Source organism: Malus sylvestris, chromosome 15 (genome assembly GCF_916048215.2).
Source record: "Malus sylvestris chromosome 15, drMalSylv7.2, whole genome shotgun sequence".
NCBI classification, from domain to species: domain Eukaryota; kingdom Viridiplantae; phylum Streptophyta; class Magnoliopsida; order Rosales; family Rosaceae; genus Malus; species Malus sylvestris.
In genome coordinates, this window is record NC_062274.1 from 19,173,740 (window position 1) to 19,201,350 (window position 27,611).

General features: G+C 37.1%; 4 protein-coding genes across 4 annotated transcripts; 3 read left to right on the forward strand and 1 right to left on the reverse strand.

The window, feature by feature from the left end:
- Window positions 1–6,940: 6,940 nt before the first annotated feature.
- LOC126604661 (uncharacterized) lies at window positions 6,941–8,308 on the forward strand. The gene has a single exon (XM_050271946.1). The coding sequence runs from the start codon at window positions 7,159–7,161 to the stop codon at window positions 8,107–8,109; it is 951 nt and encodes a 316-aa protein (XP_050127903.1). The 5' UTR covers window positions 6,941–7,158; the 3' UTR covers window positions 8,110–8,308.
- Window positions 8,309–8,994: 686 nt separating this feature from the next.
- On the forward strand, window positions 8,995–12,412 carry LOC126606039 (uncharacterized). The gene is made up of 7 exons (XM_050273505.1): window positions 8,995–9,168; window positions 9,945–10,077; window positions 10,500–10,603; window positions 10,686–10,857; window positions 10,978–11,118; window positions 11,285–11,373; window positions 11,461–12,412. The coding sequence occupies exons 1-7, from the start codon at window positions 9,077–9,079 to the stop codon at window positions 12,212–12,214; spliced, it is 1,485 nt and encodes a 494-aa protein (XP_050129462.1). The 5' UTR covers window positions 8,995–9,076; the 3' UTR covers window positions 12,215–12,412.
- An 880-nt stretch (window positions 12,413–13,292) lies between these two features.
- LOC126601265 (40S ribosomal protein S30) lies at window positions 13,293–14,145 on the reverse strand. The gene is made up of 3 exons (XM_050267949.1): window positions 13,983–14,145; window positions 13,734–13,871; window positions 13,293–13,528 (listed from the first exon to the last, which is right to left on the reverse strand). The coding sequence occupies exons 1-3, from the start codon at window positions 13,984–13,986 to the stop codon at window positions 13,482–13,484; spliced, it is 189 nt and encodes a 62-aa protein (XP_050123906.1). The 5' UTR covers window positions 13,987–14,145; the 3' UTR covers window positions 13,293–13,481.
- A 9,091-nt stretch (window positions 14,146–23,236) lies between these two features.
- On the forward strand, window positions 23,237–26,700 carry LOC126605562 (lysine histidine transporter-like 8). Its single transcript, XM_050272972.1, has 5 exons — window positions 23,237–23,819; window positions 24,037–24,173; window positions 24,283–24,710; window positions 25,598–25,729; window positions 25,943–26,700. The coding sequence occupies exons 1-5, from the start codon at window positions 23,365–23,367 to the stop codon at window positions 26,429–26,431; spliced, it is 1,641 nt and encodes a 546-aa protein (XP_050128929.1). The 5' UTR covers window positions 23,237–23,364; the 3' UTR covers window positions 26,432–26,700.
- The last annotated feature ends 911 nt before the right edge of the window (window positions 26,701–27,611 follow it).

Below are 27,611 nucleotides of genomic sequence, written 5' to 3' on the forward strand. Positions count from 1 at the left end.
TCTCCTCAAGTTCACTCTGAAATTCAAGAGGTTATTGATTGGTACACTATGGTGGAGGAAGATGATCTTCAAAATAATGTTGCAGGTAGAGAAAAAAATGATTTAGATGGTGCAAATAATGTTTCTAAGGATGACATGACTTTGGTTCTCTCAAAATCTCAGAAGAGAAGATTACAGAAAAAAAAAACAGGAATCTTGTTATCATACCTACGAGCGTGAGACTATTCAAACTCATGCTAGGTTACTGCTATGGCTCCCTATGATTCATGAAGACCATTTATTGGAATATTCGGGCTTAGCAAATCGCCCCACTAGACGAGCTTTACGGAGCCTTGTCAGAAAACATTCTCCTGATTTTCTTTGTTTGGCAGAACCTATGACTTCTATAATGAAAATTCGTCCATTTTTTTTGGAAATCTATTGGTATGCATTTTCTGGGAGTAAATTATAGAGGTCAGAGATTGCCTAATATTTGGGTTTTTCACACAGCTAATGTTTTATCTCCTACGGTTTTATCTACTTCAAGTCAACATATTATTATTCAATTTTTAGTAGCTGGCACTGCCCATTACTTTTGTTTATACTGCTACAACAATGATGGAACGTCAACCACTTTGGCTTTCTATTGCTCAAGTTTGTGCCAGCTTTTCAGGTCCTTCACTTATTTTGGGTGATTTTAATGTGGTTCTTGGCACGCATGAGAAAATAGGGGGTATTTTGCCTTGTCGAATAGCATGTGAGGAGTTTCAAGCCATGGTGGATACATGTGGTTTGGTTTCGATTGATGTTAAGGGCTCCCCTTTCACTTGGACTAATGGACGTGGCATATCATCTCATATTGAAATGTTATTAGATCAATGCTTTTGTTCTACTGCATGGTTGGATGCTTGGCCTCTCACCAATTGTTCCACGTTGGTTTGTCATTCTTCGGATCATAATCCTCTTCTAGTTTCTTTTCAAAAGTTTGCAGCACAAGGTCCTACTCCTTTTCACTTTCATCGCATGTGGTTAGATCATCCTGATTTTATTAATTTGGTTAAAAATTCATGGCAGTTTATTCAAGTTTATGGTTGTCCTATGTTTATTCTTCAACAAAAGCTCAAGTTGCTAAAGCCTATTCTAAGACATTGGAATGCTAATGTTTTTGGAAATGTCAATGTTGCCGTGGACAATGCTAGAGAGGCTTTAGAAAAAATTCGGTTAGAAATCTCCACAGAGGGTTTGACTGATGAACGTCATAGGGCTGAATTTCAAGCTCATTCTACTTTGTCTCATGCGCTACTAGTTCAAGAAAAGTTTTGGCAGGATAAAACACGATCTAAATGGTTGCGAGATGGAGACCGTAATACGAGTTATTTTCCTACTTTGGCAAACATTCGCAGGACTTGTAATTTTATTTCTTCTTTGCGTATTGATTCGGAATTGGTTGAGGATGTTGAGATTTTGCGCAATCATGTGGTGGAGCATTTTTTTTTAATGCTTTTCATGATGATGGTCTTACTATTGACACAAGTTTGGTTACTCGTCTTATTCCTCCTTTGGTTACTACACCTAAAAATGATACTTTATTGGCTATTCCCACATTGGAAGAGAGATTAAACAAACTATATTTTTTATGAATCCGGATAGTGCTCCAGGTCCAAATGGTTTTGGTGGTTATTTTTTCCATGCTTGCTGGGAATTCGTTGGATTTGAGGCTTCTTTGGCTGTCCAAGATTTCTTCAAGACAGGTTATATTTTACCCAATTTGAATTCTAGTTTTGTGGCTCTAATTCCTAAAGTCCAAGAGGCATATTCTATCTCTCAATTTCGGCCGATAGCCATGGCTAATTTTATATTCAAAGTCATTACAAAGATTCTTGCAGATAGGCTTACTCTTGTGGCTACTCGAATTATTTTGCCGAATCAATACGCATTTCTTAAGGGCAGGCATATTTCAGATTGCATTTTGTTGGCCTCGAAGTGTGTTAATTTATTGGACAATAAGTGTTTTGGGGGCAATGTCGCTATTAAGTTTGATGTTGCTAAAGCTTTTGATACTCTCAATTGGGACTTTCTAGATCGGGTGCTTAGAGCTTTTGGTTTCCATCACACTTTTGTTCAATGGGTTCGTGTAATCCTTTCCTCAGTCCGACTATCTATATTATTCAATGGTTCACCTGTTGGATTTTTCGGATGTAGTAGGGATGTTAGTCGGGGGGATCCTTTATCCCCTCTCCTTTTTTGTCTTACTGAAGAGGTTTTTAGTCGAGGTTTAGTGGATCTTGTAAATTCTGGAAAGGTTAAACCCATTTCTTCCTCTCGGGGAGTGACTGCTCCTTCTCATATTCTCTATGCGGATGACATAATGGTTTTTTGCAGAGAGGGACAAGCGCAGCCCTATGAACCTTATCCATTTTATTGAAGAATATGGTGTGAATTTTGGCCAACGTATTAGTAAAGTTAAATCTCGTATTTATATTGGGAAATCGGCTTATGTGCGTCGTTTGCGTATTTTATCCTAGCTCAATGTCTCTGAAGGTGAGCTTCCATTTACTTAGTTTGGGGTTCCTATTTTAAAGGCAAACCTAAAAGGGCATATTTTCAAGCATCAGCAGATAAAATACGATCTCGTCTTTCTCAATGGCAAGGTCACTCTCTCTCAATGGCTGGTCGAGTTACTTTGGTCAAGTCAGTTGTGGTAAGCATGTTGTCTCATTCTTTCTTGGTTTATTCTTGGCCACCTACGGTGTTAAATCAGGTTTGTAGTTGGACTTGAAATTTCATTTGGACGGGATGTGCTAATTCTTGCGGATTCTCTATTGCGGCATGGAAAAAATGTTGTGTTCCTTTAAATGAAGGAGGTCTTGGCATTCGTAATTTTGCAGCTTTAAATAAGGCCTTTTTGTTGAAAAAATTGGGATATTTTGGTTACCTCATCTATGGCTTCACGGTTTTTCAACGTCAATTTTTTAATTGTCTTGGACAGCCTTGTTCTACATACAAGAGTTCTTCCATTTGGCCTGGTTTACGCCCTCTTTTTCAGATATTTTTCATGGATCAAAATGGGTCATAGGTAATGGTCAAAATATTAATTTTTGGCATGTGAGATGGTTAGATTTTCCAATAGTTGATAGGCTTGGTATCCCACCAGATTTATGCAAGGCTTTTCAAGCTAAAGTTTCTGATTTTATTGTGGATGGTTGTTGGATTCCCCCTCCTACTTTATATTCATGGCTAGCGCCCATTTGGGATGATATTTCTTCTATTGGGCTTCCTTCAAAGTATGGGATTGATGATAAAATGGTTTGGTTGTCTACTTCAAATGGTAACCTTTCTTTAACTTTGGCTTATGATTTTAAGCGTAATAAACAACCAGTGGTTCAATGGGATCGATAGGTTTGGCAATCTTGCTTTCTCCCTCGTAATTCTGTTACATTGTGGCAGTATTTACATGGCAAGATGTTAACTAATGATCTCTTGCAGCAAAGAGGTTTTGCTATAGCATCTATGTGCTCTCTTTGTTGTGAAGGTATGGAAACTGCTTCACATATTTTCTTTGAGTGCTCTTTTACACATCAAATTTGGTATACTGTTTTGGACTTATTCAGAGTTCAATATTTATTTCAACATATTTTTAGCTTTTTCCATTATCCTTTACAACAAGGTTTTGGTACCCAAGTGCAACTGCTTTGGTGAGGTATGATTGGAGTTGGTTTTTATTCTATTTGGCATGCTCGCAACACTGTTCGTTTTCATGAGGAGGTTGTTTCCATCAATTGTGTTGTAAGGTCTATTAAATGTCAACTCTTGAAATTGATTCTCTCAATTCCGGCTGTATGAAGAATTATGTGGAAGAACTTTGCATTCTTCATTCTATTGGTGTTCGTGGACGTCCTGCTAAGGCTCCAAAAATTATTGAGGTGTTGTGGCGCTCGCCTTCTTAGTCTTGGATCAAAGTGAATACTGATGGTGCTGCAAGAGGTTCCCCTGGTGTGGCTACATTTGGTGGTATCTTTCGAGATTTTATGGGTAATTCTCTTGGTTGTTTTGCGGGTTCAAGAGGCTTAGCCTCTTCTTTGGATGCCGAACTACGCGTTGTTATTCATGTTGTATCTTTAGTTTGGGATAAAGGTTGGCATTCCTTATGGATTGAATGTGACTCCTCACTGGTTGTTCATCTTCTTTCTTCACCCTCACCTTCCTTGACATCTATCCCTTGGAGGTTGTTGGTCAGTTGGCATAACTGTCGAGTTTTACTATCCTCCATGCAGATTCAGATTTCTCATATTTTTAGAGAGAGTAATCAAGTTGCTTATTGTTTGGCCAATTATGGTGTTAATCACCCCCGGTGTCCATTGGTGGGATTCATGCCCTCCTTGTGCTGCAGCTGCTTATTCTCACAACCTTTCTAAGCTTCCTTGTTATAGGTTTTAAATTGTTATTATGAATTCTTTAATGGTCTGGGTTTGGCCTCATGTCCCCCTGACATATTGTATTTTTCTTGTTTATCAATAAATTCTCCTCAAAATCTCTTCCCATGATAGCAATACTGGAGTGAGAAAGACTTTGCAGCCAAATTTAAAAAATAAATAAATAAATTACATACATTATGTGTAATAGAAATTTTTTTATTGTAATCATAACGTCACGTCAATTTAGAAACATGAACTCAAGAAGGCCGGGATTGCAGTCACACTAAAAACTTTTAGTGATTGCTCAAAAATGTTCTTTCTATTTTACTTGGCAATTGACATGCTAATTTTGCCCTCCCTATATCTTGTATAGCAATAGAGAGAAGATTTACCATGCATATTGTTAATGTATCAACTTCACAAATGTCAACTAGCCGTCTGTTTATGTATTTATCTGTATTTGTTTTCTGTTGTTTTTGCTAACCAAATTTATTTGAGTAATAATATATGAAGTAACAACTTGTGGCCTTGTATACAATTTATTACGTGACTGGTACGTCCCAACAAATTATTCAAGATTTTGAAGAATGTGACAATGACATATTTCAATTTTTAAGTCTCAATTATCCCACGATATGCACGATGGAGTCATCTTCTTTTCAATAATATGATGTGCAAATCAAATTTTCGAAATTGAATATGCTTTAGCTGTCCTCGTGCAGCTTGCTAAGAGACTTGAGAGCTTGGGAAGGAAGCACAAGTATTTTAAATTGAACACCCTTTACTCTAATATGAAGTTTCCCGCTAAATATGAAAGAATATAGTAATATACCTTAAATTCTTTTCATCTTGTCTTTCCCAAGCCAAGGGCACGAAATCGACTAAATTAATATATTTGGAAGCAACTCTAATCTTAATCCCCTCTGTTTTTGCTCATATTAAGCGATCATGACCAACTAATGTAATTTTCAATTCTTTTATTTTGTATCTAGGTCGAGCTGGGATAACTTTGATTCTATGATATGCCTTCTTTCTAAGCCAAGAAGGCATGTTTTCCCACTTTCATATATAGAGAAACACTTGATAAGTTGTTATTAGAGAACAATTCTTATAATTAATTTGCTTATGGTGTGACGCTCTTTTTCTTCGATTGGGATTACTGAAAATTTTGACAGCAACTTTCCTAGCTATTCTGTTGTACAATTTCCCATCACTTTTTAATGAATATTGTGCCTTGTCCTAAAAAAAGATTCAATTGCAAGTTCACTTGTTTCATGCATATACATATATAGCAATTCAATCGAATTGTCGAATTTGCTTCATATTGAGTATTCTTCTTCGCTTTTCATCTTTTCCTTTCCTTGATTCCGTCCCAAAATTTATGAAACTTTCAAATAAGGGGCCAAAATATTTCTAATTCAAACACATTAATCAAGAAGTACCTTGACAAAGTCTTTTTACCTGTCAGCAAAGACGAAGAAAAAATTGGCCTAAAGTTAAAGATGTGACAAAAAGTTACCAAGAAAGAATCATTTCCTTCTTTTAAGGCCAAAGTAAGAAGAAATATGAGTAAAAGAACAAAGAAAACAACAATCCCACTACTCAGAAAATTTAAGTAAAGGTCTGTGGTCGAGCATGACCACAATGAACTACTTAATCAAGTACTAGACTGAGGTAGGTTTAATTGCATTTAGAAAGTTGCAAGCCTTCAAGGGAACATGGCAAAGACATCACACTCGTGCAACCCATGTACTTATGAATATAATTTTTGCTTTGAATTTTTGTTTAAACCCCCCACATTTCCAACCAAATTCCAAAACTAATAAAAAAATGGTTTCATGATCTTGTTGGATATATGGATTTCTCGATGTTCAACATTCAAAGGCTCTCCTATCCAAAGAACTTTGGAATGCTCCATTCTTTTAAATACTCGCCACCGAATTCCTATAAATTTAAGTCACTTGATTATATATTGAGAAACTAAAATTTAGCCGTGCCGGTCAATTAGTTTTTAATAACACGATTACATAATGTTACGTTGTCCACAACTATTACAACACAAAAACTCATATATTAATACTTACAAGCAAGAACACTGCCACCTTATATTCACTGGGGGTGGATGCCCCCACTCATATTGGTCTGAAAAAAAAATGAAAAAAAAAAGGATGCCGTCTTCATTCTTTACACTTTCTTGTGCATTTCTAGTTATATATTGCATTGAATAAATTAAAAGAAATAAAAAAACCAATGGATAAAAATAAACAAATGCATGCATAAAAAAAAAGTGTTGTGGATATTATTTCATTTCGCTTAATAAATTTTTGGTTTAATATCCCCATTCAAAAAATCTCTTTAATTCAATCCCTGCTTATAAGAATTTCTCATGCCGGCGGTGCATGAAAGGAAAGGAAAGGTCAAATGAATCTATCTTTCAAGAAAAACAAAAAGAACTAATTTCAGATAACACCCTACCCAAAAAAACAACTTTAAGCTGATATTAAATTGGACAAATATTAAGTTTATATTTGGGGCAAGACGTGACAACAAAACTCACGCCATGGAATGGAACAATGGCCCATCGGCCTCCACATGTTGATCACTTTGACCTAAGGACCCAAAAGATGCTTCTGGTCCCCCTTCCATCTTTCAAATTTGTACTTGGGTATAAATCTGTGACTTCGAACTCTGAATCATACAGCACAACTTCTTGAACCAATTCCTATAAGTTCTTACAATTTCTCTCAAGTTTCAACCTTTTTATATGATGAAAAGAGCAACAATGGCTTCATTCTCTACCAAACCTTCAAAGCTTTACAATGTTCGATCGATTAGTATGCCGGTTAGGTCACATCCAAGCACACTCAGAACCGAGGAAGAGCTGAACAAGCTCAAGGCTTTGGAGGCAGCATTGACATCTTCATCGTCGCCGGCGTCGTCGAAGGCGGATTCAATATGCAAAGCGCTAGGTGGGCTCAAAGAGTTATACTTTTGCATTGAGGAACTTCTTCAATTGCCATTGACACAACAGGCTCTAGCCCTTCACCAGAAAGAGAAATGGGTTGAAGAGCTGTTGGACGGTTCTGTCACGTACTTGGATGTTTGTGGCAACACAAGGGATTCCATTTTGACGATGAAGGAAAGCGTTAGAGATCTTCAATCCACGCTTCGGAGAAGAAAGGTGGGAGATTCGAGCATCGAAGACAATGTGAGTTCATATGTTCGCATAAGAAAAAAGATGAAGAAGGAAATTGTGCAGTTTATGGCATCGTTGAAGCAAATGGATCAAAAATATGAAGCATTTCCTTTGGATATAGACAACCATCTCGCCGCGGTGGTGAGAGTCCTGAGAGAGGCAAGTTTGATCACCAGTTCCATTTTTCACTTCCTGTCTTCATTCCTTTCCACTCCAATTCTGAAGCCAAGGCCTAGCAGATGGTCATTGGTTTCGATTTTGTTGCACAAAGGGGTGTTGGTTTGTGACAACAACCAACACAAAAGCATGAACGAGCTGGAAAATGTAGATATTGCAATTAGCAACATGCTTGTCAATAATTCAGGTGAAGGTTTTGAGGATGATCAGAAGACTCAATCTGCACAAAGAAGGTTGGAGGTCTTGGATTCAAGCATTGAAGGCATTGAAAATGGTTTGGAGTGCTTGTTTAGGCTCTTGATCCGCACTAGAGTCTCTCTCCTAAACATGCTTTCTTGTTAAGATCACACATCGATTAGTTTCCATTTATTGTACCATATAATCCCAGTAGCAGCATCCGAATTTTAAAGGATCTACGTATATTCTTCTTCATTTTTGTCGAAATGTGAACTCTACTTTACTTGTAGCTAAATGTGTGTGTGTATGTATATATTTTTTTTAAAACTGATTTTAATACTATTTGGTTTGAGGAACCTCTAAATTAAGTCTACGTCGTTCTGTTTGAGAATTGTAAACCTCTTTGAAATCTAAATAAAGTTTCCTATATTATCCTAGTTATTAGTTGTAAATCTAGTGCTAGAAAATTCTTTGAGGTATTTGCAAGTGAAAACCTAATTACATGCTTATACTCGTTGATGAGTTGATTTTAATCCGATTCCAATTCGAATTCACCAATTTATTACGTTTGTTCATGGCTAATCAGATTTGGTTTCAATATATCATGTAACCAAATTATAGATAATAGTTCTGATTTGATAATCCGTTTCAAATTATGTACATGGACTTTTCGGTCTTTTTATGGTGTGACGTAGACTTGAATTAATTTATTTCTACAATATCCCTTTAGCAAAAATAAAAAATAAAAAATTTAAAAAAATCTGGTGTAGCCAAACTCCCAATTCCTCTTAGTATAAAATATATATGGATGTACTAAAAAAAACACTGAATTTTTATTAGAAAATATTGTGAAAAAGTTAGAATTAGAAATGGTTTGGCTGGATTTTACAGCTTAAGAAATCTTCATACCGACTTTGTCATTGGATTCTTCTCACACGTGTCAACTCACAACGGCTATATTCTCCTTTTACAGGCCCCATTTATAATTACAACACATAGGTCGGTTATTCAGTGGGCCCCACAGAGGATCCGAAGTATAATTCCATAGCTTTCCCATGCCAATTCAGGCGACCGTTCCATTACACTCCGCATTAAAAACACAGCAAAAACCCAACCCGCTCTCTCTGTGACCATGACTGTCGCCACCGTAGCCACCACCCACACCAGGAAGCTGGTGAAGCTCAGCCGCTCTCTCTTCCGATGGGGATTCAACTCCTCCAAATGGTACATTCTTCTCTCTCTCTCTCTGCCTTTCCCCTTTCTGGGTTTCTCTACTTTAGCTATTTGCACTGTTTGGTCCCTATAAATCTTGGAAAATAGGAATTGAGACCCCAGATTGTCAAAAGTTGAAAAATTTGTTCAATGTTTGCATTATCTCGGCAAGTTGATAGGGTGGCAGTTAGTCTTAGTCCCTCTGATTGGTTGCCTAGAATATGTGGGAAGCGGGAATTATAGAGACCCAGATATTGAAAAGTTATTAGAGTTGAAATATTTGGTCAATGTTGCATTATATCGGCAAAGCAGGGTGGGAGTTAGTCATTCTGTTTGGTTGCCTAGAAAATTTGGGTAGTAGGAATTATTGAGACTCTGAAAGTTAAAAATTGTTAAAGTTGAAATCTTTGTTTAATGGTTGCATTATCTCAGGAATTTAACAGGTGGGAATTAGTCCCTCTGTTTGGATGTGTAGAAAATTTGGATTGTAAGAGTAATTGAGACTTGAGACCCAGATACTGAAAAGTTGTTAAAGTTGATATATTTGTACCCATGTTTGCTCTTTGTTGGCAATTTAATAGGCTCGGAGTCAGTCCCTCTGTTTGGTTGCCTACCAATATGTGGGTAGTGGGAGTTATTGAGACCCAGATTGTGTCAAGTTGAAACTTTTGTTAAATGTCGTGCATTCTTTGACAATTTAATAGGGTGGGGGGATTGGTTTTTTGCTCAATGATTGTTCTTGCTCATTGTTTTGCTAATGGTGATCAATGGAATGAATGGTGAAACAGCAAAATGCAAGCGAAGATGGCGGTGGCTAGAATAAAGCTGCTGAGGAACAAGAGGCAGGTGGTGGTGAAGCAGATGAGGCGTGACATCGCCTTGCTCCTACAATCTGGTCAAGATGCCACTGCTCGAATCCGGGTACTTATCATTTTTATTAGTCATTTATTTAACATATTAATCTAAAGTTCATGTGTTCTGGTCTTTATAAATAAATGGGGAGGGGAGAAAGGGATTAAAAGTCTAAAAGCATGTTAGTGACTCGGGTTGTATGAAAAACAGACCAATTCACTTGTCATAGGTCTACATGTTAATGTCTCATGAATTTTGTTAACAATTGTGTGAATGGATTTCCCAGGCAAGTTATTACAATTTCCTGAATTTTTTGTTTCCTTGGATGTTTTATTGACTCAAGCATACGATAGTACCCAAACTTCTGCTTCAGTTTGTTATAGACTCAAACTTATGATCAGGCATGTGGCTATGCAGTTAGGTTTGCGGTTTTGCAACATGGTTAACGAAATAGGCTTTCCCTAATTACTAACGAATTCTTTGTTTTGTAGGTTGAACATGTGATCAGAGAACAGAACGTTTTGGCTGCCAATGAGTTCATTGAGCTCTTCTGTGAATTAGTGGTCTCTAGGCTTTCTATCATCGCAAAGCAAAGGTGACAATATTGTATTATCTTTGTTGCATTTCACAGCTGTGGAATAGTATCTTAATCCCAATGTTTCTTGGATTTGTTACAGGGAGTGTCCGCCTGATCTCAAAGAAGGGATTGCAAGTTTAATCTTTGCCTCCCCCAGGTGCTCTGAGATTCCTGAACTGATCGCACTAAGGAATATTTTTGAGAAAAAGTATGGTAAAGATTTTGTATCTGCGGCTGTTGATGTGCGTCCCAGCTGTGGTGTGAATCGCATGGTAAGCATGGTCTCCCTGTCATGTATTTCTTTATTGTTATTGGATATACTGTATCACTTTTCTACTTACAGTTCCTATTTTAGTTTCTATGGTAGCTGAGTGCGTTTGTTTCTCACACAGCTGATTGACAAGCTCTCTGTTAGAACCCCTACGGGCGAAGTAAAGTTGAAACTCCTGAAGGAGATAGCCAAGGAATACCAGGTTGAATGGGATACATCAGAATCTGAACAGGAGCTTCTCAAGCCTCCAGAAGAGCTTATAGTGCGTTCCTCTCTCTCTCTCTCACACACACACACACACAAACTCAAATTATATTCAATAGCTTTTCCATTTTGTGATTTTTGTTTAGTAACCAGTCATTTCCTTTCTCACGTTATATGCAAGAAATTTTCTGATTTAATATTTCTATTTACTGTTATTTTAACAGCAAGGACCACGCAATTTTGTTAGTGCTACCAGCATGCCTGTGCAGAGTGTGCCGCCTCAATCTGTTGAGACTAATAAGCCAGACACTAGGTAGCTTGGCTATTCCTTTTATCTCATCTTAATTTAAGGTATGACCATACTTCGATTATCCATTTACTTTATCGTACTTTCTTTTAGTTCTTCACGCAGGACAAGTGGTGGTGTACAACGAAGAACAAGTGGTGGTGGAGAACAAAGAACAAGTGGTGGTGGAGAACGCAGAACAAGTAGTGGTGGTGAAAGAGGACATATGCAATTTGTAGACTCAGCATCAGCTGCTGAAGCAGCTGCAAAATCCGCCAGTGAGGCAATGGCTGCTGCACAAGTTGCTGCATATTTGGCCAACAAAGACTCCAATCAAGCAGCTCAATCATCTTCGAGCGTCAATACTGGATTCGGAACCCCTTCAGGAAATTCCACTGGCCGCTTTATGCCAGATTCTCCATCATTCGGGTCTCAGAATATGGTCAATAATGGATTTGGAACCCCTTCTGGCAATTCCACTGGCTTCTTTACGCCAGATTCTCCATCAGTTGGCTCTCAGAATAGCGATCACCAATCTAAAGCTCCTGGAGTTGATAGGTCTCACTCTTCAAGAGATGAGGAGGCGATGCATAGCCATGGAAATGAGAAGCAATTCATCTACAGGAGGTACAGCTACAATAATGCCCCATCAGTACATTCAGATATTAAGTTTGATGAATCGGACTGTGATGAAGAAGTTGAAATGGAGTCACCTCCCCGCGGCTTTCATCAAGCACCTGAGCGTCCTCCACCACAAGTACCTTCAGCTGCAAGGCAGGACTCAGTTCCTCGAGTTCATCCAAAGTTACCAGATTATGACGCACTTGCCGCTCGCTTTGACGCCCTCAAGTATCGGAAGTCATCCTAGTGCTTGAATCAGATTGCTTCTGCATTATTTTTGGGTTGCTTGTATAATTCGTATGCAATACGTCCTTCAAATCGAAAACGTATCGTCTAGATTGCTTCTGCACCAGTTTAGGCTTTGCTTGTATAATCGATACATCTGGTGGATGCTTGTCATTCCATCATTTTAATACTAAATAAAGCACATGGCAGAAATTTTGTACGTTTGCCCCTATTCAGTCATTTATTATTATTTTCATTTATCCCCTGTACTTAGGAAAGTAGCCAAATCGCAGATGCCAAAGGTTTTTGAGAAATTGGCAAATTTTCAAATCTCAATTGTTAAAATTATCAATTTTGATACGTTGTCGATTTTAGATTCTCTATGTCAACGATATTTGATGTTGATTAGTTAAGCAACTGAAATCCGGATCCTCGCCGAATCATTTTTTTGATAATCTTGGAAATCCATAAATGCAGTCATAAATTATTTTAAATATTTATTTTTATTTAAAATTAAATACAAACCGTAGTTGATAAAAACTGATCACACGATGTACAATGAACGGACACAATTTACGAATTTCCAGAATCCAAAGAGAATCCTGTTGGAGCAATTGGAACTTGATTTATAATCATTTTAGTCAATTTCTAACAAATATTAGTTTGACAAAAAAAAGTATTTAGCCATTTTTTAATCGATTGTATGAATCTTGCACTCTATTTTTCATGGCGAATCCCTCTCAAGAATGCATCCTTTAGCCAAATTTTTTTAACTACAAAAATATTGGAAAAATAGGCTAATTAAAATTCTAATTCTAATTGTTAAAGTGAACAAATATTAACGATATATATATATATATATATATATATGTCACACATCAACAACATCCAGAAAAACTTATCATTTCTCAACAATTAAAAATAAAAATGATAATTTTGCACAATTTCTCATTTAAAACTAAAAAACGATATATAACTCGATTAATTAGCTTTCTAAAAATGATTTTCCCGGGAAATCAAATCAAGCATCAGACAAGAGGATCATCAACCAGCCAAACCAACACAAAAACGTAAAAGAAGAAACCAGAAACAAAATCGCATTGCTGCTAATTCAAATTAGATTAAAAAAATACCAACATAATCCAACACTTGCAAAATATCTTTGTATGAAGTAACAAACCAACACTAAGGTCTTAAGAACAATGCGCGACAATTAAACAAAAACAAAGCCTTTAATTTTTCGTAATCTACGAAGCACTTGTCATCCTTTCAAAGCTTGAATCTTTGCCCTACTTCTCCGACGAGTTTGGTCCCCTCTTCTTTCCGAAGCCAACCACTGCAACAATCACGCAACACGCACAATGATTTAATCAAAAAATGCAGAACACGGGTTTTTCATAAAACATTAGTTCTTAATTACCCATTTCAAAAAATAATCTAAAAAAATTCACTAAAACGGTTTAATCCCAGAGAATATGATCCATAACATAGATAATAACGGCAAAATATTGGATGGGAAAATCAGGAAACGGTGGTGTTACCGGCGGTCACGAATCGGCGGTTGTATTGCAAGCGCTTGTGGGCGCGGCCGCGGGGCTTCTTCTTCTTGTCCTGCTTGGCCACTTTGGGTGTTTGGCCTCTCACCTTACCGGCACGAGCCAAAGAACCGTGCACCTTTCCTGAAAAAATTAAGAAAAATACATATTTTAATAATAAAAAAATGGAAACAAAAAAGTGAAAAAGATATTAAAGCGTGGGAAAATGGGCGGAGAGAGATGCATTAAGCTCACCCATGGCTGCCGAGTGGTGTAGTTGCAGAGAAGATCAGGAGAACAGGTAAACGGCGCGGCGGTAAAGAGACGGGTGCTGTGAGGATTAGGGTTTTCGGTTGTTGCTTCGTTTTAAAGGGCGGATTTGTGTTCACCTATGTTAAACCTCTGCATATTAACTAGGCCTATAGCCCATTTATGTTGGGCTGAAAAGAGTTATTCAAATAGCCCATTTCTATTAGTTGGCCCTGTCGGATCGTTTCCGTCCGCCATCTTTACCTTTAATGACCTTAACATGAAATATTCACGAGATGACGATCAAATAATGATGAACTAATTGAGCCAGAGAATAGACTGACTAGATACAATCTGACTAGAGAATGTGATCCATTTGAATGCCTACTAAGAGACAAGGAGTGATTTGTCTTGCTATTAAACAATTATTTTTGGATACGATGCTATTGGATTTCTAATGAAATCGCCACATAATAACATGTAAAAGAGAAATTATATCATGTAGTTTAGCATATCTTCTTTTTAACTCTTTCGTTACGTGATTTTGACATATTAATATCAAGAAAAATAGTCATTTTTACTATGATATAAACACTACGTTCTTCCAAAAACTGAAAATTTTGCGCAATCTACTAAATCTCAAATCCCTAAACTGGAAATCGATTCTTTTGTGAGAATTTTGACCTCACCTGTTTATTATTGTTTCTAGTAAGATCGGTCTCATGTTTACTTACGGGAATAGAGATTGGAAGCATTTTATTCATAAAGTTCCTTGCATTAATTACGAAAGACTATTTCACTACTTAATCTTCCCTTACGTTTACTAACATATATGGAATCAGAAAAGTGTGCGTTATCCTTTAATTTTCCGTAATCGTATACCTAAACATTAAGAATCAGATCAACTAGAGGGGCTATAGCTAGTGATCCTATTCTATTTCCGTACCTCTCATATTTCTAAGTTCTCTAATTCATTCCTTCTCCCATTTCTATTAACCAAACATGTCTTATCAATCATGACAATTTAATCTGCATAAGGTTCATGTATGTCAATAAGAATATAAAAACAATCATGCACATTGCGTGTTGGAGTAAATAATGCCCAATGTATGTTGGCATGCATCATCATAGCATGTTAAAATAACATTAGAGGCCATTTTCATTTGAGTCGCTCTACTAAAAAAATCCAATTATCTCTTTCCCTTCATCGCTGATGGCTCATTCAGCCAAGAAAGTCACCAGCAGGAGACTTTGTTTTTCGTCACCTTCATGTTTTGGGGTCTAAGAAAGTCCAATTCCAATTCCAAAAGAACGCTAATATTGACCACTGTGTTCATCTTTGAAAGCAACTTGCATTTCCTTTCTTTTTCAAAGTATTATATTTTCAAAATATCCACATGCTAATATAAACTCCTAATAAAAAAACCCTAAGTTCTCCACAAATTAAAATAATAATAGCCGTTTTGGCCTTTGTTTGGACCCGATTTTACACTATCGGCCCGAGCCATTGAGGCCGTAGAATGAGTAAAATTCTAAGCCGTTGGATTGAAAGAAGATTGAGATGATTGATTAATAATTTGTCTAGATATTATTATGATTTTAATAATCATGATGTTATATGAGGAATTTTTGAAAATTATTTCTGAAGTGCAGAGATAATTAAGGAGTCCAAAAGATTGAAATGCTATCGGATCAAAAGATCAAAGATAAGGCTCAGTTTGGATTTTATCATAATGCATGGTTTTTGGGTTGGCAAATGGATATTAATTGGCAGAAAGATTAGTGCATGCGTGGAGAAAGAGTTGAATGAGGACTTCTTTATCTCTTTATGCGGGTCTGCTTGGGATATACCACATCAGGAGAAGCCGCAAGTGAAGAGTCGTGCATGGTAATGACTGGCATCAGGATAGCATCAAATCTGTTTGGATTAGGTAACGGCATGATAATTCACTATTATTATGCATGGCACTTGGATTGGACCATTAGTTTGGATTGCCTGCAAATAATGGTAGGCGTTGATTGGTTTTGATGCAATTACATGCATTATATCCACTGGAGCTGCATTATCATATGTTTAAAAATCCAAGTCGATGGGATTTCATGCATTATCACATCCCAAAAAAGTGGGAGCGCCTACATGAGGGATGATCTAATATTCTTAGGAATATTACTTCTGCACGCAGGATACTCACGACAAGCAACAAGCACTGAAGCCTACTGGCATTATAAGTATCGGGGTATTAGCAACATGGAAAGGACCTCCAATTCAACACACAACTGCCCTGCGCAAATTCTCTCAAACAACCTTGAGATTTTTTTTTCTTTTCTCTTTTCGCCGACACACCTTCAATTTGGATAAACAACACTGTGAAGGCAACCGGCGAACATCTTTAGTTTGGATAAACAACATTGTTACCGTAGAATCAGCCGACCGTGAAGCACCTTAAGTTTGGATAAACAGCACTGCGATGGGGTCGATTGGTTATCTATCCAAGTCTCGGTCGAGAAGGATTTTCAAATCCTTATTGGCAGAGGTCATCTTATTAGCCTTTTCGGCGAAGTGAGGTGTTACAAGTTATTACATTCGGCACATTGAAAGCCGAATTTGATATTGAACTTCGCAGAACTAGCAGCCTTGTCTTCAGGCTCTAGAACCTAAAGGCCGAGAGTGTTCATTCCTCGGCCGCAGTGGCGAGATTTAGAAGTCAGTAGCGCACCCAACGCAACATCAACAAATTTTACTCCTCGACCGAGCTCGGCCGACGAGTTGGCATGCCCCGCATACAACCGAATGATGTAGTTAACTTACTAATTACTCGGCCTGCGCGCCACGTAGGCTTGGTAGTTTTTAGGGTCAACAACATATTTCCCACTATTTCCCTGGGGGTAAGGCCATCTCCAACCGAAGGGTCCAGAAGGCCGAAAATAGCCCGAAAACCATCTCCAACCGAGGGCTAGGCCAAAGGGCTCTAGAATCTGGGAGGCCCCCACGGAATCAGAGAAGGCTGAAAGGCTTGAGGGTTGGTTTTTTTTTTTTTAAACCGACAATAATACATTTATACTAAATAATAGCATGTATTTATGTCAGTTATAACCGACATGATTTCTTAAGAAAAAATTCAAATGCAAGCCGTTGCATTTGTTTTTTTTTTTTTTTACAGTTTTATTATTATTTTTTATTTACAAAATTTTTCATATAACTTCTATTTTTTCCTATAACTTATATTTCACAAAATTTATTTCTTTTTTTTTTTTAAATTCCATTTTTTTCCCTATAACTTCTATTTCACAAAATTTGTTTCATATTTTTTTTAAATTCCATTTTTTTCCTATAACTTCTATTTCACAAAATTTGTTTCATATTTTTTTTAAATTCTATTTTTTTCTTATAACTTCCTAAGCCATTATACAACATTAAATTAAATTACGTAACACGAAACAACATTAAACAATATGAAACAACATTAAATAACATTAACCAACATAAAAATTATACAACATGAAACTTAAACAACATTTTTAAAAACATTTAAAAACATAAAACATAAATACCTACTCCATGCTTCTTTGGGCCCAAAGATGTGCAACAAGATCTTGTTGTAGGTACTTGTTTGTGGCATGAGAACGTATCATTCTATAGCGCCTCATGTACTCATCTATAAAGATACTACCAGTTCTTGGATTGAAAGGCAAATTAGGCTCATCATATACTTTTGCACGAGCCCTTCTTGACCTATTTGGATCTTCTTGGTCGTCATCGGACTCTCCATCAATATACCCATCTCGCTCATCCTCCACTATCATATTATGTAATATAATGCAAGACATCATGATGGAGTCCAAATTTTCTCAACTCCACCCTCTTGCCGGTTGGCTGATGATCTTCCACCGTGTTTGTAGAATACCAAAAGCTCTCTCAACATCTTTCCGATATGCCTATTGGTGTAAGGTAAACAACTTTTCCGCGTCATTCTTAGGGTTTGGAATTGCTTGGACAAGTGTTGCCCACTTTGGGTAGATGTCATCTGCCAAGTAATACCCCATATTGTATTGACGGCCATTGATGTAGTAGTCAAGTTGAGGTGTTTTACCTTCCATCAAGTTATTGAAAAGGGGTGAACGCCCAAGAACTGTAATGTCATTTTGGGATCCAGAGACTCCAAAGAAAGCATGCCAGATCCATGTGTCATATAAGGCAACCGCCTCTAACACAACAGTTGGCTTTCTCGATCTTCCTCTAAAACCTCATTGTCATCCGGTTGGACAGTTCTTCCAATCCCAATGCATACAATCTAATGACCTTATCATGCCCGGAAACCCATGGTCTTCAGCTTTGCAAAAAAGCCGATTCAGATCTTCTTGATTTGGCTCGCGGAGGAACTCATCTTTGTAAAGCTGAACAATTGTGTCACAAAATTCTTTAAGAGTATCAAGGCATGTAGACTCAGACATACCATGGGTTTCATCCATCGAATCAGCTGGGGAGCCATAGGCCATCATTCGGAGTGCAACAGTAACCTTCTGATAAGGTGAGAAACTAGGGCGGTCTGCTCTGTCCCGCTTCTGTCAAAAGTACGGATTGACCTGCTGGACATCACAAAGTAAACGCTCGAAGACATGACACCTCATCCGGAAGCAACGTTTGAAATCATGTTCTGTGTACACTGAGTTAGGGTCGAAGTAGTTGTTCATCAAATTGGCATGCATCATCGCTCTGTTTCGTGGTTTGTAAGAGCAACCAGCAATAAAGCCACCCTGTTGAGGTTGTTCCTCAGTTGGCTGACACACCATGGTCGCAACCACGGCTGCTACTATGTTTTGTTTGTAGCGCCTTACTTGAACTTCTTCATCAGACTCTTCATCTTCTCGTCTCATTTGCACCCATTTTGCTTCTTTTTTGGAATTGGATGAGGACCCCCAGTTGGAATCTGAAGAGGATCCAAAGTTGGAATTCATTGCAAACTTGAATTGAAAGAGATTGAATTTAAATAGATTGAATTCAAATTCAAAGTTGTGTGAATTATATCCCAATATCCACCCTATTTATAGCAAAAAAAAATTCAAATACAATGACTAGCTGACGTCACTTAGCCGTTGGATTTGAATTTAAGTTGTAGTTTTTAAATAATAAATTATGTTTGGCCCTCTGACCCTTTTGCCCTCGGTTAGAGACGATTTTTTGTGAATTGGCTAAAACGAGCCATCTGGCCCTCGGTTGGAGACGGAGGCAAATATGGTCATGTATTGTTCATTAAAATATTAATATCTTGGAGAATCTTAGAGGGCCAGAGGGCTAAAACGAGCCCTCTGGCTAGCCATCGGTTGGAGATGGCCTGAAAGGTCCAGAGGGTCAAAAATTACCCGAAAATTGTCTCCAATCGAAGGCTAGGTCAAAGGGCTCATGAAATCTGAGAGGACCCCACAGAATCTGAAAGGGCTGGAAGGCTGGCCAGAAAAATCATTATTCATGTCGATTATAATCGACAGGAATCCTTAAGCTAAAATTCAAATGCAACGGTCAGTTGACATCAGCTAGCCGTTGCATTTGAAATTTTTTTTTTTAAGTTTTATTATTATTTTTTATTTACAAAAATTTTCCTATAACTTCTATTTTTCATATTTTTTTTAATTCTATTTTTTACCTATAACTTTTATTTTACAAAATTTGTTTCATATTTTTTTTTAAATTCCATTTTTTCCTATAACTTATATTTCACAAAATTTGTTTCATTTTATTTTAAATTCTATTTTTTTCCTATAACTTCTATTTCACAAAAATGTTTTATATTTTTTTTTAAATTATATTTTTTTTCCTATAACTTCCTAAGCCAATATACAACATTAAATTAAATTAAGTAACATGAAACAACATTAAATAACATTAAACAACATACAAATTATACAACATAAAAAAAACATTTAACAACATGAAACTTAAACAATATTTTTAAAAACATTTAACAACATAAATATTAAACGCCTACTCTATGCTTCTTTTGGCCCAAAGATGTGCAACAAGATCCTGTTGTAGGTACTTGTTTGTGGCACGAGAACGTATCATTCTATAGCACCTCATGTACTCATTTATAAAGATACTACCAGTTCTTGGATTGAAAGGCAAATTAGCCCCATCATATATTTTTGCACGAGCCCTTCTTGACTTATTTGGATCTTCTTGGTCGTCATTAGACTCTCTATCAATATACCCATCTCGCTCATCATCCACTATCATATTGTGTAATATGATGTAAGACATCATGATGGAGTCCAAATTCTATCAACTCCACCCTCTTGCCGGTTCGCTAATGATCTTCCATTGTGCTTGTAGTATACCGAAAGCTCTCTCAGCATCTTTCCGATATGCCTCTTGGTGTAAGGTAAACAATTTTTCTGCATCATTTCTAGAGTTTGGAATTGCTTAGACAAGTGTCGCCCACTTTGGGTAGATGTCATCTGCCAAGTAATACCCCATATTGTATTGACAATTATTGATGTAGTAGTCAAGTTGAGGTGCTTTACCTTCCGTCAAGTTATTGAAGAGGGGTGTACGCCCAAGAACTATAATGTCATTTTTGGATCCAGTGACTCCAAAGAAAGCATGCCAGATCCATGTGTCATATGAGGCAACCGCCTCTAACACAACAGTTGGCTTTCTCAACCTTCCGCTAAAGCCTCATTGCCATCCGGTGGGACAATTCTTCCAATCCCAATGCATGCAGTCTAATGACCCTATCATGCCCGGAAACCCACGGTCTTCAACTTTGAGAAGGAGCCAATTCAAATCTTCTTGATCTAATTCGTGGAGGTACTCATCTTTGTAAACCTGAACAATTGTGTCACATAATTGTTGAGTTGCTCTTTGAGATGGTTAATATGTTGTCTGGTCCTAAACGGTTTTGATTGGTCAACAAGTCACGTAGGTCAAAAACAACACATCCTCGTCTAGGATTATAGGATGAAGTAAAGTTCTGAAGGAGTGAAAACTGAAAACTATATAATCTCAAGTATTAACTAATTGAGCCAGAGAATAGACTGACTAGATACAATCTGACTAGAGAATGCGATCCATTTGTATGCCTACTAAGAGACAAGGAGTGATTTGTCTTGTTATTAAACAATTATTTTTGGATAAGATGCTATTGGATTTCTAATGAAATCACCACATAATAACATGTAAAAAAGAAATTATATCATGTAGTTCAGCATATCTTCTTTTTAACTCTCTCGTTACGTGATTTTGACATATTAATAGCAAGAAAAATAGTCATTTTTATTATGATATAAACACTACGTTCTTCCAAAAAACTGAAAATTTTGTGCAATCTACTAAATCTCAAATCCCTAACCTAGAAATTGATTCTTTTGTGAGAATTTTCAATTTTGACCTCACCTGTTTATTATTGTTTCTAGTAAGATTGGTCTCATGTTTACTTACGGGAATAGAGATTGGAAGAATTTTTATTCATAAAGTTCCTTGCATTAATTACGAAAGACTATTTCACTACTTAATCTTCCCTTATGTTTACTAACATATATGGAATCAGAAAAGTGTGAGTTATCCTTTAATTTTCCGTAATCCTATACCTAAACATTAAGAATCAGATCAACTAGAGGGGCTATAGCTAGTGATCCGATTCTATTTCCGTAGCTCCCCTATTTCTAAGTTCTCTAATTCATTCCTTCTCCCATTTCTATTAACCAAACATGTCTTATCAATCATGACAATTTAATCTGCATAAGGTTCATGTATGTCAATAAGAATATAAAAACAATCATGCACGTTGCGTTTTGGAGTAAATAATGCCAAATGTATGTTGGCATGCATCATCATAGCATGTTAAAATAACATTAGAGGCCATTTTCATTTGAGTCGCTCTACTAAAAAAATCCAATTTATCTCTTTCCCTTCATCGCTGATGGCTCATTCAGCCAACAAAGTCACCAGCAGGAGACTTTGTTTTTCGTCACCTTCATGCTTTGGGGTCTAAGAAAGTCCAATTCCAATTCCAAAAGAACGCTTATATTGACCATTGTGTTCATCATTGAAAGCAACTTGCATTTCCTTTCTGTTTTTCGAAGTCTTATATTTTCAAAATATCCACATGCTAATATAAACTCCTAATAAAAAACCCTAAGTTACAAATTAAAATAATAATAGCCGTTTTGGCCTCTTTCCCACTATTTCCTTAGGCCATCTCCAATCGAAGGGTCCAGAGGGCCAGAGAGCCGAAAATAGCCCGAAAACTGTCTCCAACCGAGGGCTAGGCCAGAAGGCTCTGGAATCTGGGAGGGCCCCACGGAATCGGAAATGGCTGGAGGGCTGGCTGCATGCAGCCAGCCCGGGGCTGGCCATTTTTTTTTTAATGTTTTGTTATTTCTATCGGTTATAGCCGGCATGAATACATTATATTACTTAATATAAATGTATTACTGTCAGTTATAATCGACAGTAATACATTTATACTAAATAATATGAATGTATTCATGTTGGTTATAACCGACATGATTTCTTAAGAAAAATTTCAAATGCAACGGCTAGTAGCCGTTGCATTTGATTTTTTTTTTTTTTACAGTTTTATTATTATTTTTTATTTACAAAAATTTTCATATAACTTCTATTTTTTCCTATAACTTTTATTTTACAAAATGTGTTTCATATTTTTTTTAAATTCCATTTTTCCTATAACTTCTATTTCACAAAATTTGTTTAATTTTATTTTAAGTTGTAGTTTTTAAATAATAAATTATGTTTGACCTTATGGCCCTCTGGCCCTCGATTGGAGACGGAGGCAAATATGGTCATGTACTGTTCATTAAAATATTAATATCTTGGAGGATCTTGAAGGACCAGAGGGCTAAAACGAGCCACCTGACCAACCATCAGTTGGAGATGGCCTTAGGTTTTAGCCCTCTGACCAATCATCGGTTGGAGATGGCCTTAGGGGTAATACGTTGACCAAGTCATACCCCATGCTCAAGTAACCTTAACAATGGAGCTCCAAATCGTACGTTATATATTATATATGCCAAAACAATTTAAATGCATAAAACAAGAAAAATAAGCAGTCAATATTGCCCGTCAAACAATTGCTTTAATTACTTTCCAACTAATGCAATCTCTCTCTCTCTCTCTCTCTCTCTCTCTCTCTCTCATGGTCATACAAAGTTGTCCAAAACGAATCAAAGACTATCGACTCCAAAGCAGTTTCACAAACAAGGCCCACCAGCTCTTTCCTTGTACCTTGCCACTTCCGTCTTTTACTATTTGAATTATTCCCCTCCCCTATATGTATTCTGCTCTCTGTGTTTTCTCTCCAAGCCACAGAGGGAGATAAAGAGAGTGCAAGGAGCAAGAACAATATAGGAGAACACAACCAAAATATAAAAAATGAGTGTAGAAGCAAAAGAGATTAGCTCAGCTCCCATAACACCGAGGCCGGCTGGTGGGGCTCCAAAACCTCCGGTAGCTCCACAGCCTGCGGTGTCTTGCCCGCCTTTGCAGTACAACTCACCGTCTTTGTCTAGGTCACCGCTTCTCGATGGAGCCTCAGATCAACCAGCAGCGGGAGGAGCTGTTGTGCCTGCCAGTAAGACCCCCAAGGGCTCTAGAACCCCAGCCGGAATAAGGACTCCAAGGATGTCTTTGACTCCAAGGTTCATCACTCCCATTGGTAGCCCTGTCAGGAAGGCTTTGAAGATGACTAGGCTTGATCCTGAGGATGCTTGGCTTCCCATCACTGAGTCTAGAAATGGGAACAAGTACTATGCTGCCTTCCACACACTTTGTTCTGGGATTGGTATTCAAGCTTTGGTGCTTCCTGTTGCTTTCACAATTCTTGGCTGGTAAGACCCTCCAAATTAAACCCGGAACTAGTACTCGTTTTGCAAACTTTTGATGTTGCCAGACTGTCAGTCTGGACTGTAATTTCACCATGACTCAGATTGAAAGTATGGCAACGTAACATGTTAGACTATTTTAATTTTTCAGAGCTACAAAAATTTTAAGTTATGGCTTATGATAGTTTTATGGGTTTTTCTCCTCTTTTGTGATTGATTGCAGGGCTTGGGGTATAATCTGTTTGACTCTAGCATTCATATGGCAAAGTTACACCCTATGGATACTGGTTCATCTCCACGAGAATGTAGAAACTGGAGTACGTTACAGCAGATACATACAGCTCTTTAGTCTCACCTATGGTACGATTCCAATCAAACTTCATAATATTACAACCCAAGTCCATCAACTTTTTCTAACTCAACTTTCTGCACCATTAGAGTGACTGATTATGTATACAAAATGTTGCAGGTGACAGAATAGCAAATTGGCTAGGGATGTTTCCGATCATGTACCTATCTGGAGGCACCTGCGTCGCCTTGATAGTGATTGGTGGAGGCACTTCCAAGCTCTTCTTCCAAACTTTATGTGGAGCCGCATGCAGCTCTAAGCCATTGACAACAGTTGAATGGTACTTGGTGTTCACATGTGCTGCTGTGCTGCTATCTCTGCTGCCAAACTTGAACTCCATAGCTGGAGTTTCACTTATCGGAGCTCTCACTGCAGTTGGGTACTGTACAGCGATTTGGGTGATTTCTGTATCAGAAGGCAGGCTTCCTGGAGTTTCATATGATCCCATTGAATCTGCGACTAATGTGGAGAGGGTGTTTAGTGTGCTCAATGCCCTTGGGATCATTGCTTTCGCCTTCAGAGGTCACAATCTCATCCTTGAGATTCAGGTAATTGATAATTTTCGTCTTAATTAATTATTAAATTTTAATTTAAATAATTTTACAGATTAATTTGAGTTAGTTCTTTCGACTCCCAATGCTTTGGCCAGTGAGAACCTGCAAAATTGGTCAATATATATTTTTTTCAGGGTTTTTGAAGTCAGAAATTGATGCCTAACTAGGTGAATTATTAAATGCGCACTTTTTCTTTGAGGCCAAGCAATTTCCTAACAATAAATCTAACAGAATTGAGACTTCTCATATTGCTTTTACACATACAAAGTGACAATTTTGACCAACTTGAGCATCTTCAAATGAATAAGAATCCAACTGTCATTTTTTTTTTTTTGAGAATGCCAAGACACATGCAGATACAGTACAACTAATCTAGCAATTGGAATAGCTTAGTTTTCCCAGTTGAATATTTAATTAAAACCAACCATGACCAATCATGAAACTTTAGCTTTACATAAATTAAAATTGTGCAAATTCATGCTTATTTGTTTATTTATTTATATTTTATAAAAGCTTATCTTTAAAGATTCTTTTTGGTTTTAAAACATAAACAATACTGAGAGAGTATGTTTTAGATCATATTTTTGCAGATAACATGATGAGACAATTGATGGTTGAATTTCTCGTTTAATGATTTAAGGAATGAATCCAAAAATTAACCGTCACAACATGTAGTCTACAAAATATAATTTAAGTAGATGATATCTCTAACATCATCATATGTACGTCAAATTAAAAAGAAAAATTTAAATAAAAGTGCGGGGGTCCTCAACCGTTCACTTATCATGAACATCCCCATCACCTAGGTAGTTAAATCTAACATGGAATTATTCAACCATAGACTTACTTAGCTTTCTGAATTCAATGTTTTTGTGTTGCAGGCCACCATGCCTTCTAGTGAGAAACATCCCTCACATGTGCCAATGTGGAGAGGAGTGAAGGTGTCCTATGCAATCATTGCTGCATGCTTGTTTCCCCTTGCAATTGGAGGCTACTGGGCTTATGGTCACTTGGTAAGCACCCTAATCCTCATCTTCAGTTCTTTCCTGCACAAGACGTCTTGTTTGTTCTTTATCAAAGAACAGACATGCAGACGTATATATTTTTTTTCCCAGACATTCTGCATAGAGAATTTCTGTCTTGATCATAATTAACGAATGTTTAAACATGAACTATACACTTAACTCAAAGATTTTAATATTTTGTTTTGCTCTTTTTTTCGACAGATACCAGCAAATGGAGGAATGCTTCCAGCTGTGTTCCAGTTCCATTCAAGAGATGTGTCACAATCCGTCCTAGCGCTCATAAGCTTGTTTGTGGTGATAAATGCACTGTGCTCATTCCAAATCTATGGCATGCCAATGTTTGACCACATGGAGTCCCAATACACAAGCAGAAAGAAAGCTCCACTTCCATGGTGGCTGAGGTGCATTGCTAGGGCAATGTTTGGGTTCGGAGTCTTCTTCGTCGCGGTGGCAATTCCATTTTTGGGAAGTGTGGCCGGTTTGGTTGGAGGGATAGCACTGCCTGTGACTTTAGCGTACCCATGTTTCATGTGGATCAAGATTAACAAACCTAAGAAGTATAGTCCTATGTGGTGGCTAAATTGGTCTCTTGGGATTTTGGGGATGGCTTTGAGTTTGGTTTTGATGGCAGCTGGACTCTATGTTGTGATTCAAACTGGGATTCAAGTCAAATTCTTCAAGCCTCACTAACAAAAGGAGGATTTCAGGGGAGGATTTGAAGGGAGGTTTTGTGGAGAGGAAAACAAAAGGTTGGATTTACACTTATTAATTTGTTTTACTGTTCTTTGTGAAAGAAAAAAAAATTATTCACAGTTGTAGTTTGCTGCTGAATTTCATGGGAAAGATAATTCAATTTATATATAATCTCTGTTTTCTTTCATGGAAATGTTGTAATTGACATTGTAGAATCTTTAGGGGTGTGTAATATTACTGAAGTAAAATTCGCAAGATTGGATTTCTCTCTCTCCCCTCTCTCTCTCTCTCTCTCTCTCTCTCTCTCACGCTAATTCATTTTTTAATTCAGAAAATTCAAAGGAGAGTGAAAATTCCATCTACCATGGACTGTCCTCCCTCTAGGTTGCCACTCTAATTATAAAATCAGATCACACTAAGTTAATTAGTTAGGTGGGAGAGCCTAATTGTAACTAAAGTTGTCTAATGTGGACCATGCCAGTTTTATTACTCAAGAACACTGCTTAGTTGTTTATTTATATATATATATATATATATATATATATATATATATATATATAAAGTTGTTCCTTCTTAACTGCAAATCAGTATAAAATAGGGAATTGTTATTGGCACTCCAAAAATCTCATTCTATCCTCCAAACTTTCTATATTTGGAAAGAAAAATACATTTGTGAGGAGTATAGAATGAAATTTTTGTGGAGTGCCAATAACACTTCCCATAAAATATTCTATTAAAACCATCCAATTTTAAGAGGTTAGAAGTCTTGAACCAACATTTATTCAACTGAGCTTATTAGCCTCAGAAGGTTGCTCAAACTCAAAGTCAATGCTAGGGGTGGTCCGGTATGGGATCTCAAATAAAAAATGGGATCCCAAATTCCAAATAAAAAAATTTCGGGATAGGAATTTGAAGACCAATCTCAAACCGAAATTTCGGTATTTCAGGATGGATTGGGACTGGATTTTGAGTTTTGGGCTTTTGGGTTTTTAGATTGAAATTTGAGATTTTTGGGTTGTGGGCTAAAATTTGGGTTTTTGGCCTAAATTTTTGTTGCCTAATTTTATATCAATTGAAATTTAGGTTTTTTACTTTTTACTAATTTGAAATTGAGAACTTTAACGAAAAACTTCCGATACTGTTCACTTTAACGAAAAACCATATTTTTACATTAAAA

What these genes read in the sequence shown, in the direction of transcription:
- LOC126601265 (XM_050267949.1), bottom strand. An exon ending in CCGCCGATTCGTGACCGCCG is followed by an intron (nt 13,529 to 13,733) that starts GTAACACCACCG and finishes TGATTGTTGCAG; the next exon opens with TGGTTGGCTTCGGAAAGAAG.
- LOC126606039 (XM_050273505.1), top strand. Translation starts at nt 9,077, where the DNA reads ATGACTGTCGCCACCGTAGCCACCACCCACACCAGGAAGCTGGTGAAG. An exon ending in ATGCCACTGCTCGAATCCGG is followed by an intron (nt 10,078 to 10,499) that starts GTACTTATCATT and finishes TTTGTTTTGTAG; the next exon opens with GTTGAACATGTGATCAGAGA. An exon ending in GCTGTGGTGTGAATCGCATG is followed by an intron (nt 10,858 to 10,977) that starts GTAAGCATGGTC and finishes TTTCTCACACAG; the next exon opens with CTGATTGACAAGCTCTCTGT.
- LOC126604661 (XM_050271946.1), top strand. Translation starts at nt 7,159, where the DNA reads ATGATGAAAAGAGCAACAATGGCTTCATTCTCTACCAAACCTTCAAAG.
- LOC126605562 (XM_050272972.1), top strand. Translation starts at nt 23,365, where the DNA reads ATGAGTGTAGAAGCAAAAGAGATTAGCTCAGCTCCCATAACACCGAGG. An exon ending in GCTCTTTAGTCTCACCTATG is followed by an intron (nt 24,174 to 24,282) that starts GTACGATTCCAA and finishes AAAATGTTGCAG; the next exon opens with GTGACAGAATAGCAAATTGG. An exon ending in ATCTCATCCTTGAGATTCAG is followed by an intron (nt 24,711 to 25,597) that starts GTAATTGATAAT and finishes TTTGTGTTGCAG; the next exon opens with GCCACCATGCCTTCTAGTGA.